Genomic DNA, 19,064 nt, shown 5'->3' on the forward strand with positions numbered 1-19,064 from the left:
AGACACTGCAACCATCATAAATGTGAGTCAGCTGTCAAACATCTCAATGTAAATCACATGACCATGGGGATGCAGCAATGGTCGTAAGTGTGATAAATGGTCATAAGTCACTTTTTTCCAGTGCCATTGTATCTTTGAACAGTCACTAAGTGAACTGAACTACCTTTACTTTACATCCAATAAAATAAAAGATACTGAATTTCATTATTACTTTTTATTATTTACCAGGGGCATCATTCTTCCCTATTGCTTGTGCTTTTTGCTGATTCTTGGATAAGAGACGGCCCAGGGCAATTTCAGACTTCCTTCCCATGAAAGTTGTTTTGCTAATTCTCCCTGACGGCAAATTTGTAGTTTAAGTTCTCCTATTTCATTTCATTGAAAGTCATGCGGAAACCACACATTAGTCACTTTTTGCTTTACAAACATATGCCGTGCAAATCACCAATATCTTTTTTGTGAAAATGCACTTGGCTGGACCCCACTGAAAAAAAATGGATTCCAACACCATTTTATTTGGAGGATATGCAAAGCAAAGATACTTCAAAGTGTTTCTTGTGCAATAAAACTACAAATGTTCCACAATGTGGATCTAGATCAAGGGTGTCAAACTCAAGGCCCGTGGGCCGAATCCAGCCCACGGGGGTGTTTAGATCTGGCCCGCGGGGCCGGTCTGGAAATAGCAAAAGACCGGCCCGCGGTGCCTCTGCTAGCAAAAATGGGTCATGGGCAGTCGGGCATACCCCACCCACCCCCGCAACAATTTTTGACCTCTGGAGTGGCCCAGGAGGCCTTCCAGGCCCAAAACGAGGCCTATAGAATACTGCAGGAGGCCGTTCTTGACTCAGAAGGTTATAAAAGGGAGGAAAAGTAAAACATTTTACCTCCCAGGCTTGCAGGATTCTGCAACTAGCCTATGTCAACAAGTTATAGTTCTAGTCTTCCTATGGAGTCAATTTCTTGATCTGGTGTCTCTCTCTCTCATAAGGTGATCAAGTAGCTCAAGTACGTATTAAATAACCAAACTCACAGAAATGTACACCTCCCTATTTTTATAAGTTTATAAACCATGTTTGCGGAGGTGCGGTTCTGTGTCACGCCCACCATGGCCACACCCACCATGACCACACCCCTCCAAGGTCAAACCCAATCCTGATGTGGCCCTCCATGGAATTGAGTTTGACACCCTTGGTCTAGATGCTCTCCTTTAAAGCCAGACTTGTAGTGATAAAATTTCTGTTAAAAAATCTGAGAAGAGATTGGAAGAAACTAATGCACAGCTCCTTTCTGTACTCTTCTGTGCAGCCCCAGTGTTATTTATCCTCACTCACTGGCATACTTGAGGAGACAAGGAATTGTCAGAATGTTTTTATTTTAATGCAGGGCAGAGTGAAGGTGATTGGGATAGTTCCTCAGATAAACAACCTCTTGCCCCTCTCTCTCTTCTCCACGCACATGAAACAACATCCTGGTCTTACAATCAAATAGCTTTGGAGGAGACCCAAGTTGAAAAAAAGTTGATTTATATCAGAAGTTTGTGGGACTTTTTGCTGCCCCAAAAGTCCTGCAAGAATCAGAAGACCCACAATTTTGGGCTTTTTTCAGGTTGTTTGGAAGGACTTAAGGATAAAACATGTGCCTTAAACCCCAAGAAGCAACAGTGAGAACTGGACATGGAACCACTGATTGGTTCAAAATTGGGAAAGGATGGTCTGGCAAGGCTGTATACTGTCGCCCTGCCTATTTAACTTATATGCAGAGCACATCATGAGAAAGGCGGGGCTAGATGAATCAAAAGTTGGAATTAAGATTGCCGGGAGAAATATCAACAACCTTAGATATGCAGATGATACCATTCTAATGGCAGAAAGTGAAGAGGAACTAAAGAGCCTGTTGATGCGGGTGAAGGAGGAGAGTGCAAAAGTTGACTTGAAACTCAACATTAAGAAAACTAAGATCATGGCATCTGGCCCTCTCAATTCCTGGCAAATCGATGGGGAAGAAATGCATGTAGTGACAGATTTTATTTTCCTGGGCTCCAAGATCACAGCAGATGGAAACTGCAGCCAAGAAATCAAAAGACGCTTGCTCCTGGGAAGAAAAGCTACGACAAATCTAGACAGCATACTAAAAAGCAGAGATATCACCCTGCCATAGTGTGTATAGTCAAGGCTATGGTTTTCCCAGTTGCAATGTATGACTGTCAAAGTTGGACCATAAGAAAGGCTGAGTGCCAAAAAATTGAGGCCTTTGAACTATGGTGCTGGAGAAGACTCCTGCAAGTCCCTTTGACTGCAAGGTGATCAAACCGGTCAGTCCTAGAGGAGATCAATCCTGATTGCTGCTTAGAAGGCCAGATCCTGAAGATAAAACTCAAATATTTTGGCCATCTAATGAGGAGGAAGGACTCACTGGAGAAGAGCCTAATGCTGGGAACGATTGAGGGCAAAAGAAGGGGATGACAGAGAATGAGGTGGCTGGATGGAATCACTGAAGCAGTAGATGTGAGCTTAAATGGACTCCAGAGGATGGTAGAGAACAATAAGGCCTGGAGGAACGTTGTCCATGAGGTTGCGATGGGTCGGACACGACTACACAACTAACAACAAGAACAAACCCCATAGAAAGGGTTTGGCTAGGTAGGGACATAGTACTGTCCCCACAGCCTTTAAAAACAAACCAGCCCCTGTCCACAAAACATTGCTTGCTCTTTTTCTCTGTCAACATGCAAGCAAAGTTATAAGGTCTTTGCAATTCGTTAAAACGAGAAGTGACTTAACCTTCTTTTTTTGTACTGTATGATTTGGCAAAGCTGCCTCTTTTCCCAAGAAGGCCAGCCATCTGTTTAAGGTCTTTGGCCAAAAAAATATCTTTATTTGCATGGCAATCAACCTTTCCCTGCTTTGCCCAGAAGTATAAGAGAGATGACGTGGCTAGAAAGGTGAGCACAGAGGGAAGAAGAGATACTGATCAGACCAGCCAAATACTAGAGCAAACAAAGGAGTGACTTTGAGGGCAGGGAAGGGATGAAGTAGAAGGAGGGAGGGAGGGAGAGGAAAGAAAAAAGTGATGAAAAGAAATTGCAACCTGGCCCTCACTTAATAAATTGTATAGCTCTTATTTGGGGAAACAGGAAGCATCTGTAGCACTTAGCAGAATAACACAGTTGAAAGGGACCTTTGTAGGTCATCTAGTCCTAGCCCCTGCTCAAGCAGGAGACCCTACACCATTTCTGATAGATGGCAGTCCAGTCTCTTCTTGAAAGCCTCCAGTGATGAAGCACCCACAACTTCTGAAGGCAACTTCTTTTTCATTGATTAATTGCTCTCACTGTCAGGAAATTCCTCCTTCTTTCTAGGTTGAATCTCTTCTTGACCATTGTTCCTTCTCTGGCCTTTGGGTGCATTGTAAAATAGGTTGTCCCTCTCTTCTCTGTGGCAGCCCCCCAAATATCCGAATATTACGTTCTTGTCACCCCTGGTCCTTCTCTTCACTAGACTAGCCATGGTAGGATTTAAAACTAGAGATAGTTCATTTCATTCACTTTAGCTGCCCAGTGAGGTCCAGTAGCCCAAAGCGATTCAGATAATTGAATAACCCAAATGGGAGAAAAATCACACAAGACATACATATCAATCTCCTGATATACGTAATCAAGAGCAACTGATTTAAGGCGGGGTGGTGGTGGTTACAATTTGCTCACAGTTTAAAGACATAAAACCTGGATAGGGTTGTCTAGGAAGGCAATCTGGTTCCACCACTGCCAGTTGCATCCCAACATTAATGGAGGAGCAGAAGGAAATGAACAGAATCTGTGAATCAGTAATTTATTATCTCCACCATGCACTTTTTAAAAAATTCTCTACAGAAACCAAGCAAGTGCCTAAATTGGCCTTCCCCAACTTGGCAGAGTCTAAAAGTGTTAACTCCAACTCACATAATCCCCAGCCAACTGGGTGTGAGTGTGTAGAATCCAAGGCATTTACAGGTGCCATTATGGAGGAAGGCTTGCTTAAAGATTGAATTCAAAACAAGGTTGCTAGCAGTTGGGAAAACCTGTAATATGAACGAATGAGGCTTAAAGAGGTTTTCCAGCCAGCTTAACTGGTCTACATATCCTAACTGACTCAGGCATTTGCAAAACAATATGTTCCCCAACACCTAACTGCCTTTTAAAAATATTGTTTTATCTGTTGCAATCTTCATATTTTTTTATTGTCTTGTTTTGTGATGGATGGTTTTATATTTGATTATTTAACTTAGATATTCATATATTATGTACAGTATCTATTGTTGCACCTTTTGGGATTCCTGGATATCTAAAACACATCTAATACAGTCATCATAATTCCAGACAAATAAAGCAATGATTCCAGTTGAGCTGGTTGGCTTAATGCCTCCCAGTCAGAGTCCAATTTTCTGTGGAGGAGAGCAAAATCCCAGAGCAAGTGTTACCACACCCAGGAATAAAAAAAACCCTACCATTGTTCTATTTATTTTTCCTGTTCTATTCTTTTATATTTGTTTTTCTTCATACAAACAAAAACTTCCTTCTCTCCAATCAGATAAATATACAGTATTATCAAGCTGGTATTTCTTCCTCAACTTTGTTCATATCTACAGCTACATAACTATGTCTGTCTGTTCGTCTGTCTGTCTGTCTCTCTAGATAAATAGATAGATGATTGATAGATAGATAGATAGATAGATAGATAGATAGATAGATAGATAGATAGATAGATAGATATCTGAGATTCCATGTTTGGGACACCAATTGAATTGAGTAGTGTCTTCAATACTATTGCTTTCTGTCCCTCTTCCTTTTTTTCACTTGAGTTCATCTTATCTTAAGGCAGGGCAGCTCTGGCCTCGTCCAGTCTAGATGTATTTAAAGCCAATGTAGTTTTTCTTTTCTTCCAATATTTTTTCCCTCTAGATGTAGAGTCCATTTTTCAGATCAACCAGAAGTTGGTCCATTGGTTGTGGCAGGAATTGACTTACCGGCTTATTGCTCAAGGCTGATGTTATGGGCTGAGAGAAAGCAACCAGCTCAAAATCACCCAGCCAGACATTTGAGAATTATTCAGGAAGAGTAAACTAAAGTTGAATGAAAGTATATAAAAATAGGGATCCACCTTACAAGAGAGAAATAGGTTAATTGGTCTACTCAACAAGCAGAAGCTTAGTGGCAGGGCACAAGTCTTTTCAGAAAATGCAGGGCTAGTCTGAGGAGGGGGCACTGGGCAGATTGTCTTGTAGTTCAGTAGTTCTCAGCCAGAGACCGTATTAGGATATTTGAAGAGGGCTATAGTTGAAAAATATGGACTGGGAAGCCATAGTACAGGGGTGTCAAACTCAAAGCCCAGGGGCGGTCCGCAGGGTACTTAGATCTGGCCTGCAAGGCCACCCTGGAAACAGCGAAGACCGGCCTGTGGTGTTTCTGCCAGTGAAAAATGGAGCTCGTGAGGGCCGTGTGTGGCCCTCCCAAGCTCCATTTTCGCTGACAGATGGTTGCAGGGGGCCTTGGCAGCCCAAAACGGAACTCGGGGACCCATTTTGGCTAGCAGACTGCTCTGGCCACCACAGACCCCCCCCAACACGAGTGATATCGAGCTGGCCATGACCCCACGGTCACCAGAGATCAAACACAACCCTGATGCGGCCCTCAATGAAATTGAGTTTGACACCTCTGCCATAGTACAAGCCGTGGGGACGGAGAAAAGCAAAGTACTGTATATGACATTGCAGATACTGCTGTTGATGTCAGAAAATGCACCAAATGTTACGTCTGTATTGTTAATCGGACTTGGACAGGTGGCCACAGGAGAAAAGGTTGGAATGGAGCCATGGGAGGAAAAAACGTTGGGAAACACTGCTCTAGTTGACCTCTTGAATATTAACTGGCCCCAGTGAATTGTTCTCAGATCCTGCCAATCAATGCAGATTATGAACTCTCAAACAGGCCAATTATCTGATTCTGCACTAGCTAGCCTCCTAGGTCCTTCCTCTTTAAACTGTCTCCTAAGGCCTGTCATGCTGAAACATCCGGCCCTTAGAACACTATTCCTCAAACAAGTATCCCTTTGGCATATTGGATTACAATTCCATTATCCTGATTTAACAGCTGTTTAGAGTGGCTTCCCAATGCATTTGGGGAACACTTCAAAATATCTTGAAAGTCGGGGGGAGAAGTGGCTTGTTTGAGAGATGGGATCTTTCTCTAATATATTCAAGCAGCCTTTGGATATCCCCCCCCCCACTAAATCAAAACAGATAAATATTTTCGTACAGATTCTTCTCTCCCTAAAGGAGGAACCTTTCTTAACCAGGCATAAGAACTCTCAAGATTTATTTAAAGTGCCTGGAGGGAGATGACAAGACAGTGTTGCATAGGTCCAGAATGCTTCATTTTAAAATCCCAATCACACATCTTATTCCTCCTCCTCCTCCTCTTGCCATGATTGATTTGAATTTAATTTCTTTTGTTTCTCATCTGTGGTTTTAAGTGTGTGGTATAAATGAAGCTCTATAAATCTTGAGCCTCATGATTATTTAGTATTAATTGTAATAAAACATTTATATCCTGACTTTTCTCTGGAAACTCAAGGGAACAGGGGACTGGAGGCTGAAACGCATGATGAATAGTTGCAGGAATGGAATATATATAGTCTAATAAAGAGAAGGACTAAAGCATGACTTGATAACAGTCTTCCAATATTTGAGGGACTATCACAACAATGGGGGGTGTCAACCTATTCTCCAATTCATCTGACGGCAAGACAAGAAGTAATGGGTAGAAGATGATTAAAGAGAGTTCTAACCTAGAATTAAGAAGAAATTTCCTGACAGTGAGAACAATTAATCAGTGGAATGGCTTGTCTCCAGAAGTTGTAGTGCTCCATCACACAATTTTTTTAAAGAAGAAATTGCACAGCCATTTGTCCAGAATGGTATAAGGTCTCCTGCTTGAGCAGGTGGTTGGACTAGAAGACCTCCAAGGTCCCTTCCAACTCTGTTAATCTGTCTGTCTTCCCCCTTTTGGCCTCACTATGAGTTGTTTGGACTGAAAGATATTATTCCAAAGGAACTTTGCCTCTATTTCAGATATTGAAATGCTGAGCATTATTTTGCTTCTACAATCAAAAGATCCTACTCATTGCAAGAGAAGTTGGTTGGTTGGTTGGTTGGTATAATGGACTGTTGACCTAGCATCAGGAATTGCAAGTCACTGGATGTCCTTGGAAAAGTCATTGTTGGACAGTCATAATGTGCTTTGTTTGGTTTTGAGTTAGCATGTTTTGTAAGAAACCACCCATTGTGTTGCATAGTACATGGCTTCTGGCTCACCTCAGTAGATGAACCCAGTCTGTGATGATTAATTCATTGAGTTCAGAATATATGATTCAATACTCTGAGAAAAGCAGGTGAGAACACTGGACATTTCTCCAGTTGGATTCTTCCATATCCATCTTCCCCCATCTCCTGGGTCTTCCCACCAATTGGAAGTATTATGAAAGTTGGTTGATTCATGTTAATTTATCTCTGTGGTCACTTGGAGTTGAAAATAAGTTGACAGCACATAAATCAATATTTTTGTGAGTGCTTTGGCAGGAATCTTCTTGAACTATGGGACAGAAATAATGATAATTGTTTTGTTTGAGTAATATTTATTCGTATGATTTATAGTCATTTAAAGGTATTTCAGGAAGTTTGTCATCTTGAAAGATGGAATAGAACAAATAATAATAAGGAATATACTTGCCTAACTAGAATTGGGATAATATGGGTGGTGGAAGGAAGAAACTTGTACTTGAAATCTTTGGAGGCAGGATAATGTCACCGTGGCACGACAAAACCGCGCTCGACTAAGCCGCGCCCGATTAAACCGCGTCGCTGACGTCATCAACAGGGCGACAACAGCGAGCGCGGAGAAAGAAGGGCGCTTTAAATAGCGCTTTGAAAGCAAGCCGATTCAACTTAAGGTAAGGGTTAGGTTTAGGGTTAGCTTTAGGGTTAGGTTTAGGGTTAGGTTAAGGGTTAGGGTTAGGTTTAGGGTTAGGTTAAGGGTTAGGGTTAGGTTTAGGGTTAGGTTAAGGGTTAGGATTAGGTTTAGGGTTAGGGTTAGGTTAAGGGTTAGGTTTAGGATTAGGTTTAGGGTTAGGTTAAGGGTTAGGTTTAGGGTTAGGTTTAGGTTTAGGGGGGTTAGGTTTAGGTTTAGGGGTTAATTTTAGGTTTAGCATTTACAGCGTCCTTCTGTCTCCGCGCTGTTGTCGCCCTGTTGATGACGTCAGCTACGCGATTTCATCGAGCGCGCTTTAGTCGAACGCGGTTTTGTGGTGGAACCTAATGTCACAGCATAATCCATAGTGATATCGGAAAGAACAAGCTCAAGAAATAACTATCATGGATCTGGGGAAGGATTATAAACAGTTGGATAATCACCAAAGGGAACAGAATAATGTGCTGCTTTGCTTCCATCAAATAAATGTTCCTTTAGATGTTATCAACTCAGATCTGGAATATCTAGGAAGAACCACCGTCTGGAAGGGAGGATATGTAGTTTACATGCAAAAGATTGCAGGCTCAATCCTTAGCATCCTCAATAAAGTTGTAAAAAGATACCTTCCCCCCAGAGGCATACATTAATACATTAGGCATACATTAATACATTGTTGTTGTTAGTTGTGAAGTCTTGTCTGATCCACCGTGACCCCATGGACAATGTTCTTCCAGGCCTTATTGTCCTCTACCATCCTCTGGAGTCCATTCAAGCTCACACCTACTGCTTCGGTGACTCCATCCAGCCACCTCATTCTCTGTTGTCCTCTTCTTCTTTTGCCCTCAATCTTTCCCAGCATTAGACTCTTCTTCAGTGAGCCCTTCCTTCTCATTAAATGGCCAAAGTATTTGAGTTTCATCTTCAGGATCTGGCCTTCTAAAGAGCAGTCAGAGTTGATTTCTTCTAGGACTGACTGGTTTGATCACCTTGCAGTCCATGGGACTCGCAGGAGTCTTCTCCAGCACCATAGTTCAAAGGCCTCAAACATTAATACTTAGGTACACATTAATAAACCTATGAAATCCCCACCCCATATATATGGGAACTTAATTTTTCCTTGTAAGTAAACATTCACAGAAGGCCGAATTGAACTTGGTAGCCACAGGGAGAAGAATAATCAGGAACTTGGCTCAATAAACTCGCTGACCACTGCTTTGGTTCTTTGGAGTCCGGCATATACTGTATGTATGCTAATACAATTACATTGCATCTTCAAAGTGATTTGGTTGCTTAGGTGAGTCTGGTTTGGGCCACAGTACCAGTTAACAGATATCAAGTAGTACATAAGTGATGGGAAAGACTTCTGCATGAACCTCTGGATATCTGTCACCAGCCAGGACAGGCTTCCATGGCCACATTTTGACCTGAAAAAGTGTTTCTTAAGTCTAATGTCTACCGAAATTGGAGATATCTGATTTTATAAGGTTCGCAAGGGGCTGGAATAAATAGAAATATTTCATTTAGCCAGTGTCTGGAGGTAAGGCATAACCTCTTAGTCTTCCCGATACCTAGCAAAGTAAGGGAACTGTCAGACATGCCTCCATCAATAACCAAGAAAGAAAACTCCCAACTCCATTATTTGTGGAATTAAAGATACTTTTACTGGTCATGAAAAGATAGCAGTGAAAGAAAAGCAAGATCTGAGCCAAAAAGGCACGAACATGTACATATCAAACTTTTACCCAGCGCCCTCCCCCCATTCACCCCAACCCAATGGCCAATCTGCAACTCCCAAAGGTGTCATGTGGGGTGCATTCAGATGGTATGTAGAGACGATTGACCTTGACCAAGTCCAAACACAGGCCCTCAGAATGCACAGAAGATGGTGAGAACCAACCTCCCTTCTGATAACTCCTCCAGCACCATAAGTTTCCCATCTCAAATACCTTAAGCCCCCTCCCTCTCCGTTTCTATGGCAGCCAATAACAAGCAAGTGAAGTAGAGGCTGACAGGAACACTTGCATGTTTGAGATAGATGGATGGATAAGTATTGACAAACATTAAAATAAAACACTTAGGGAAGACAGCAGAGCAATTATAATGATGTTAGCACTAACATTAGCTCAATAACCCTTGCTGAATTTTTTTTTAAAGGTAAAGCACATTTTTCAGAAGGTTTAGAAAAAATTCTTTTTTTGCAGGAAAAAAAATTCAACTAGAACTAGAATAGAATAGAATAACAGAGTTGGAAGGGACTTTGGAGGTCTTCTAGTCCAACCCTCTGCCTAGGCAGGAAACCCTACACCACTTCATACAAATGGTTATCCAACATCTTCTTAAAAACTTCCAGTGTTGGAGCATTCACAGGTTCTGCAGACAAGTTGTTCCACTGATCAATTGTTCTAATCTGGGTGCCCTGAGGATTTTGATTATGAGGAAGAAGTAGCTATTTCTGTCAAACATATAATGAGAGACCCTTGGTTCTCTTTTGAGTTGGGTTTTTTTTTCTTGCAGATGTTTCATTACTAAACTAGGTAACCTCATTAGCACTCTTGATGTTGCCTAGTTTGGGTAATGAAAAGTCTACCAAAAAAAACAACCAAGCTCAGAGAGCACCAATCCCCAATTACAAATATTCTCCTTTATCTCCTTTATCCTTCTCCTTTAACTTAGAATGTCAGACAATGGGGGCTCTGCTTTCAGTGGTTTTCAGAAAAATAAAGGCATATCTGATTTTATGGGCTTGGTCTTGTGCTGGATCTGTGTTAATGTTTTGTTTTCCTCCTTTCTGCACAGGTAATATGGTTGAATGGTGTTTGCCACAAGACATTGATCTGGAAGGTGTTGAGTTCAAATCTATGGCCAGTGGATCCCATAAAATCCAGTCTGATTTCATGTGAGTGCATTGCAAACTTTTTGCTCCACTCAGCTATAGAGACGATTTGATTATACAAATCTTTCCGTTATCTGGAAGACCGTATTAGACCGTATTTTTCGGACTATAAGAAGCACTGGGGTATAAGACGCACTAAGATTTCGAAGAGATGAATTAAAAAAAAGTTTTTGTCCTCTTCGGCCCCCAGGAGCACTTAGCAGGGCTGGAAGAAGGCAAAAATGTCCCCTTTTTTGCGAAAAACGAGCAGAAATCAGGCAGGATTTTTGCAAAAATGGAGGCGCTTTTGCCTTCTCCCAGCTCTGCTGAAGCCTGCAGAGTGCTTCTGGGGACAGGGGGAAGGCAAAAACGCCTCTATTTTTGTGAAAAACTGCCCATTTTTTGAAAAAATGGGATGCAGAGGCAGAGCTTCGGGAGGCCAAAAATGGCTGTATTCGATATATAAGATGCACCAACATTTCCACGCTCTTTTAGGGGGCCGGGGGGGGAACGGTGCGTCTTATACTTTGAAAAATAGGATATATTCTCCTGATCTACAAAGCTAGTAACTCTAAGGAGCACGTAGACATATAGTTAGGCATAATTTGTTTGCAATAACCCCATGATGGCTCCTGTTAATAGTGGCACACCTATCTAAGTGCTTACAGACTTTCTATTGAATGACCTTCCCCAGTACAGATGTCAAGCTGACAGGTTTGTATTTTCCTTTTGAATTGGAAGATACCATTTGCTCTCTTCTGGGATGTGACCTGACCTCCAGTAGTTCAGCAATAGTCTCTGTGAGTTCCTTTAGTAGCCTAGGAATCCATCCATTTCTGCAGACTTACCATTGTTTAAATTACCCACAATTTCTCTTATCCTCCCCTTGTTTATCTTTAGTTTCCTTCTTCTCCCAATGACATAATGATGGCCAGCTAGAGCGCCATTTCTTGTCTTAGCAAATTTATTTATTTATTTATTTATTCATCATTAAATTTATATTGCCGCCTATTCACCTATGGCGACTCAAGGCAGCTTACAGAATGTAAAAAACCACATCCAAAAAACAGTAAAACTAATTTAAAAAAATCAAATAAATTAATGTAATAAAATCACCACCCACCCCAGCGACAGCTGATCACAAGAACCATTTAATGGGCTCCATCCTGCTGTGGGTTCCCCAGGCCCACTGGCAGAACCAGGTCTTTAGCGCCTTCCAGAAGAGTATTAGAGTTGGGGCCATTCTAATCTCTGGGGGAATGATGTTCCAGAGAGGGAGCCACCACAGAGAAGGCCCTTCTTTTGGGTCCCACCAGGCGTATCTCCCTTGGGGATGGGACCAACAACATTCCCCGCCTCCCTGCTCTGATGGGTCGGTTAGATGTGACTGGCAAGAGATTATTTAATGATAAAAAAAAAAAACCAGCATCTTGAATTGTATCTGGAATTCCACTGGTAACCAGTGAAGCTCACAAAGTTAGCAGCCTTATATGGATACTTGCACTGCTGCTTTCTGGGCCAGCCATAAATGGTTTTTAAAGACAGCCATTTTTGCAACTGTAAGATAAGGTCAACTCTGTGGTTTAATGGGGGAATTACTTGTAAACACAAAACAAGAGAAAATTTCCACTCGTCATTGCCAGTTCACCACATTCTCGACTTCTATGATGTCTGATTTGAATTTTCTCTATATCTCAGATTCAAAGGTGGCGTAAACACTTTTCCCAAGGTGCCAATTCCTTCAGTTAATTCTTCCCTGTCGAGGAGGATGAAATCCAGGATAGCAGAAGCTATTTCTTCCTTCCACTTTCTGACAGATAAAATGATCAGCAAGAGGGGATATGAATTTGTTGATCCTCTTGGTAGAGTTAGATTCCTGTAAATGTCAGGATAATTTATATTTCTCATTAACATTATTGCATGCTTCTTCAAAACATTGATTGTCTGATGCTGAAGGGCCTCCATGCAATATCTTCTGCCCAGGTGGTCTGTAATAAACTTGCACAACAATATCATTTTTTGTTTCTCTCTTCATTTCTTACCCTCCCCCCCCCCCAAGTATTTCTGTACTCTAATCCCTGAATTTCTGTATCTTTCTTTGGAACAGAATAATAATTCTTTTGCAAAGTTGCCCATAAGTTGTTTAATGATGGTTTTCTCCGTGGGCCTCTGCTATCCATCAGTTGCTAGTCAAAGAAAATATACCTGGTGCTTAATTTGTTACCTTTTAAGTGCCAAATAAAGACTTAACAAAATAGATTATTTTGGATATTTTGATATTTACCTGTAGGACGTTAGGACCCACCCCTCTCCTATAAAAATGAAATATTCTAGGAAATATTGAAAAGGCAGAATATTATATTTTTCCTTGGATGAGAAGTGGAGTAACATGTTTTTGGGCAGGAAACAGACTCATTCTTAATAGCCCCCACCATCCTCAATAGCCCACAACCGATGTCTGCACTTAAGAGATAAAGAGATAGCTAGGTCTATTCATAGGCAAATGCCCTCACCCAAGATAGGATTAGCCCTCTACCCATCTCACCACATGGCACTTGAGAAGATTACATCATCCAGCAAGGCTCAACCAAGCCTGGGATTCACGACAGCCTGCAAAGTTAGCTAAGACCTCCACCCCCTGGGAGTCTGACAGCCAATGGGTTACATTTCTTGGACAGGAACAGGAAACTCTAAGGTGGGGCCCAGAGAGGGTATAAAACTCAGGCACTCTCAGCATCTCTGCCCCCCCCCTTTTTTTGCTGATTGGAAAGATGATTTTAATGGTGGACAGGTTCACATGCCTTGAAGCTTGTTGGGTGAAGAAGAAAAAGGGCAGAGATGGGCAGAGATCTGGAGGTAGCTCTTGCCTAACAACCATTTGTTTAGCCATCATCCAAAGCTTATTTAATCCTAGAACTGAAATTCGGATTGAAGGAGTAATATTTTTCCCAAGAGGGGAAAAAGCAGTATAGGGAAATTGTGCCAGTGCAATATTTTCAGGATAGATTGCAAGTTAGCTCTCAGTCCCACAGTTGAAGAGCAATGGTGTAACTGCTATGTGTGCTGTAAATCCTCTGGTCCAGCCATGACCTGTTTTCATAGTCCTTCCTGCCACCTTCGGCCTTTGTTAAACGTTTAGTCATTTGTCTGTTGATGCTTTAAAGACGTATCCTTATTCTTTTCTAGTTACTTCCGGAAAGGCATTTGCTTTGGTTTGGCATGTTTTGCCAATATGCCCGTGGACAGTGAATTGGAACGTGGGGCGCGCATGAAATCTGTGGGCATTCTTTCTCCTTCCTACACTCTGTTGTACAGATACATGCACTTCTTGGAGAACCAGGTCAGGTAGGTCTTTAGATAAAGGAAGCATGTGGGGATGATGTTCCTTCTAACACCTCCTGCAAACAGTGTTCATGATGGGAAGCCCTATTAGATTTTCTAGACCTCTGCTATGGTTTTGGCTGTGACACCGATGAACCAATGTGTTGTGGCCGGCCATCAGACGATGAGGAGGTTGGGGAAGAACTTGGGCCAGTGCTAGAGTCTAGGGAAGGCTCTGATGGCCAGGGTCCTCCAACATTTCTCAGCCACCAGAGAAGCAGCTGTTTTTGGAGGCTGATATGAGTGAGGAGGAAGAACAGCTGGGACCTGTTCCAGATGCATGTATGCGCAGAGCAGTTAGAAGAGGTGAGCAACGGAGGACAAGGAGTCGACTCGGGAAGCAAAGCACATGTGCATGCTGAATGACCCCTCCCTGGCTGGGGAATAAATAGAAGGAAAGGGGAGTGGTGGTCGTAGGAGACAACAGTTCGTATTTCTGAAGATTTTGCTCATTGTGTTTCATGCCACAATGACTGCTTGCCAGAACTTAATTTGCAGCCTTTTGGCTGGGAACTCATGGCCTTGCAATTATCGCAAGGAACTGATAAGGTCTGTATTGCTCTTAACTCCTTGAAGGATTATTGCCTGGACTTTTCGGTGGGTGAATGCAATTAATTTACAAGAGGTAAATAAAGAGGGGGGTTTCATGATAAGGAGTCTGTTTTTTGATTCTGCTAAGGCTGGGTCAGAACACAATACACCATTTATTACCCAAATGAAGTTATTCCCCATTAAGTTGAAATAGGTGAAAACCAAGTTCTAATGGGAGATAGCCACTTACTATAGAAGGCAGTGGTGAAATTCAATTTTTTTTACTACCGGTTCTGTGGGCGTGGCAGGGGAAAGATATTGTAAAATCTCCATTCCCACCCCACGCTGGGGCCAACCAGAGGTGGCATTTGCCGGTTCTACGAACTACTCAAACTTTCCGTTACCGGTTCTCCAGAGCCTGTTGAATTTCAGCCCTGGAATGGAGTATGCCCCAGCATGAATCTGATTCTGAATCAAGACCTGTCTGTGGAAGAGAAATGCCATGTGTGTGATTGAGTAATGACACAGTGGAATGCAGTATTGCAGGCTAATCCTTCCGACTACCAGCAGTTCGATCCTGACCGGCTCAAGGTTGATCCTTCCAGGGTTGATAAAAGGAAGATGCAGGTGGTTGGGGCCATTATGCTGACTCTGTATACCGCTCAGAGAGGGCTATAAACAGAGGTGGGTTCCTACCGGTTCGGGCAAGTAGGTAATAACTTGGACACGCACCCGAACCAGTTCTATCCTTGCGGCCGCCATCTTGATTTTCTGTTCTGCACATGTGCAGAACAATCTTCATTGAAAAAAATGTAATGTTTCCCCTTTTCTAATGTTGTGTGCATGCGTAGCCCTTTTTAGGTGCAAATGTGCATGCGTAAATTTTTTGTGTGCGCTGAACTGGTAGCAATGCTAGCAGGAACCCACCTCTGTCTATAAAGCACCACAAAGCAGTATACAAGTTTAAGTGCTACTGCTATTGCTATTCCTTCTGAGGATTTGCTGGGAAGCCCAACTTTTCCCCTTGAATTGGGCATATCTACCAACCAACCAGGGGTGGGTTTCTCGCCCCGTTCCAACCGGATCGGTTGGAACGAGGCCGGCGGCGTCCTTGTGCACGCACGCGGCGTCCTTGCGCACGCACGCGGCATCCTCGCGCACGCACGCGGCGCGTGCATGCGTACTAGCGTCTGCGCGATGCTCCAGCTGCTCCTGGAGGATCGCGCAGGCGCTGTATGTGTTCTGCGCATGCGTGGAAAGCGCAGAATTCAGAAAAACCGGGTAAGGAGCGGGCGCGGGTGTGCGGGCGCGCGCGGGCGCGGGGGGGGGGGGCTTCGCCGTTCCCGGAAGTTACTTACTTCCGGGTTCGGCGACCAACCGGATCGCAGGGACCGGTGCGAACCGGTCGAAACCCACCCCTGCAGCCAACCCATCCTCCCAACCCATGGGCTCGGTCCAGGCCTCATCTGGACCACTTTGCTGTCAGTCTTGTTATGGAGATAAATAGGAAAATAATTGTGTATCTGATAAGGGAGGTTATAGAGAGACCACTCCGCAGCTGCTTGCTTATTTGTTTGTTTCCCTTCCAGGCACCAGCTGGAAATGCCAGGACATTATTCTCACTTGGAGGCCTTTTACGATGACAAGAAGGGAGTCTTCCCAGCAGGCACTCTTGTTTCACAGCAACCCATCCACTGGCTGCCCTCCATCCACAAATATATGTATCCAGAGATGAAGGTGAGGAATAATTGGCGACGGCTGAACTGTTGTGTGTGTTGGTTTCATTATTACGATTTTTTTTTTGCGGGGTTATTCTAAGTTCTAGGGGTCTGGGGAATATATTTTGACTTGATTGTTACTGTTATTTTTTCCCCCTTCAGTTATGGATTGTTGTTTTTTTTATTGTGCTGTTTTTGTGCTGCTTGCTGTGGAGGCTTCTGTTAAATTTTATTGCGGTTGTTTCCTTGCATTTGTTTGGTCGGGAGTCGACTGAGTCAGATTCGTTTGGCAGCAGCGTGAATATTTAATGAAATAAAACTGTGGGTGCCTGTTCATCCCAGCAGTTCAATTCCTTGCTGGGAGCGAGAGAGAATGACCAATTTTTCCGCTATTTATCTGAAAAGAAAAGAAGATGCCAATCCTGGGTGGCTCATCTCTTCCCAGGGCTTTTGTTGAAACTGGCATTTCTGTAAATCCCTTGCTCCCCACCACCGTTCTCTTGCTTTAGTGTTGACCTCGGTTCCTTGCTGTCTCCCCTGGCTGCAGATCACCCACCCTGCGGGCTGTATGTCTCAGTTCATCAAGTTCTTTGGAGAGCAGATCCTGACACTCTGGAAGTTTGCCTTGCTTCGCAAACGCATCTTGATATTTTCTCCGCCTCCCGTCGGCGTGGTCTGCTACAGAGGTAGGAAGCAGTATGGGAGAGAATGTGGCCTTCCTTGCAAAACCAGGCGGACAGAAAGAAGCATAATTCTTTCACATGTTTCATGTTACAGGAACTTAAGGAGAGGAAGAGGGAGGAAGGAAGGGAGATAGAGAGAGAAACTTTTTTTTAAGGAAGCTGCTGCCTTGCAGACCAAGTTGTAGTAAGGCTTTGGCATTTTAATTGCCGTTTAATAAAATATCTCCCTACTGTACATGTCCTCAAGGTATGATCATAATGGAGCCTTCCCATAAGGGTCATGAGTTATAAAGATAGTTGGTCATGGAATCTTTTTTTGCATAAAGTCATAAAGTGAGTTCCATGGTCATTAAATGAACCAGTGGTTTGCTATGGGCTGGATTTGCCCCAAGCTGGAAGTAAATGCTGATTTTTGGAAAAAAACCTTTGGAAAAAGGGACCATGGCATGTTGCAAACAGTTATAAATGCAACCTGGCTGTTGAACGGAAAAAAGGCAATCACATGACTGCATGTGGTGTGTAGGAATAACAGAATGACAGAGTTGGAAGGGACCTTGGAGGTCTTCTAGTCCAACCCCCTGCTTAGGTAGGAAAGCCTACACCACTTCAGACAAATGGTTATCCAACATCTTCTTAAAAACGTCCAGTGTTGGAGCATTCACAATTTCTGGAGGCAAGTTGTTCCACTGATTAATTGTTCTAATTGTCAGGAAATTTCTCCTCAGTTCTAAGTTGCTTCTCTCCTTGATTAGTTTCCACCCATTGCTTCTTGTCCTACCCTCAGGTGCTTTAGAAAATAGCTTGACTCCCTCTTCTTTGTGGCAGCCCCTGAGATATCGGAACACTGTTATCATGTCTCCCCTAGTCCTTCTTTCTATTAAACTAGACATATCCAGTTCCTGCAACCGTTCCTCATGTTTTTAGCCTCCAGTCCCCTAATCATCTTTGTTGCTCTTCTCTGCACTCTTTCTAGAGTCTCCACATCTTTTTTATATCATGGAGACCTTGAAGTTCTGAAGGAGACCTTCAGAACTTCAAATCCGATTGATAAATATCCTTCACATAGGTCTTTTGGAACTTAAAATGGTTACTAAGTTAGCAGCTGTAAGTTTAGGTCTTACATAAGTTGAGGACTATGTAAGAAAAGTTCATTTGGCAATGACAAATATTCCATATTGAAAAGCACAAACTTTTACATATATGTTCAGATGCAGATTTTCAGAGAAGCGTACATAAGTTTTCACTTTATGTTTTGTGTAATATCCAAATTAGCTGTCTTATAAGTGGAAAACAGAGTTGTTACCTAGCATAGTATTTTTAGCATCCGACAGTGTAAATTTTATATTAATATTTTTAATATTATTTATTTTTTATGAAATTGCATTTCAATTGCACTTTTGTTCTCAGGTGCTTAAAATGGTAGAGAGGAAGCCCCTCCCCCATGTTTTTCTTTACAACAAAAACCCTCTTAAGTTGAGTTGGAGTCAGAGAAATGGAGCAAGAGAGCCATTTTGGAAAGCGGGAGATGTGAATTCTAGTTATGGATGGATGGATAGGTAGGTAGAGGTAGGTAGGTAGGTAGGTAGGTAGGTAGGTAGGTAGGTAGGTAGGTAGGTAGGTAGGTAGATAGATAGATAGATAGATAGATAGATAGATAGATAGATAGATAGATAGATAGATAGATAGATAGATAGATAGATAGATATAGATAAATAAATAGATAAACAGACAGATAGATAGACAGACAGACAGGCACACAGACAGATACACAGACATCCCGAAGTTATCCTATAGCCCGTGATGGCAAACCTATGGCACATTTGTCAGAGGTGGCACACAGAGACCTCTATGTGGGCACGGGCACCGTCACCAGCTGCTCT

General features: G+C 42.7%; 1 protein-coding gene across 1 annotated transcript in view; it reads left to right on the forward strand.

Annotated features, from left to right (window-relative positions):
* DENND11 (DENN domain containing 11) overlaps window positions 1-19,064 on the forward strand; it is a 32,102-nt gene that overhangs the window by 7,564 nt on the left and 5,474 nt on the right. Inside the window, exons 2-5 of the mRNA XM_032222131.1 lie at window positions 10,796-10,895; window positions 14,058-14,216; window positions 16,373-16,520; window positions 17,049-17,187. Coding sequence (XP_032078022.1) covers window positions 10,796-10,895; window positions 14,058-14,216; window positions 16,373-16,520; window positions 17,049-17,187 — 546 coding nt within the window. The remainder of the gene's footprint in view (window positions 1-10,795; window positions 10,896-14,057; window positions 14,217-16,372; window positions 16,521-17,048; window positions 17,188-19,064) is intronic.

The sequence above is a fragment of the Thamnophis elegans genome, chromosome 7 (genome assembly GCF_009769535.1).
Source record: "Thamnophis elegans isolate rThaEle1 chromosome 7, rThaEle1.pri, whole genome shotgun sequence".
In the NCBI taxonomy this organism is placed as follows: domain Eukaryota; kingdom Metazoa; phylum Chordata; class Lepidosauria; order Squamata; family Colubridae; genus Thamnophis; species Thamnophis elegans.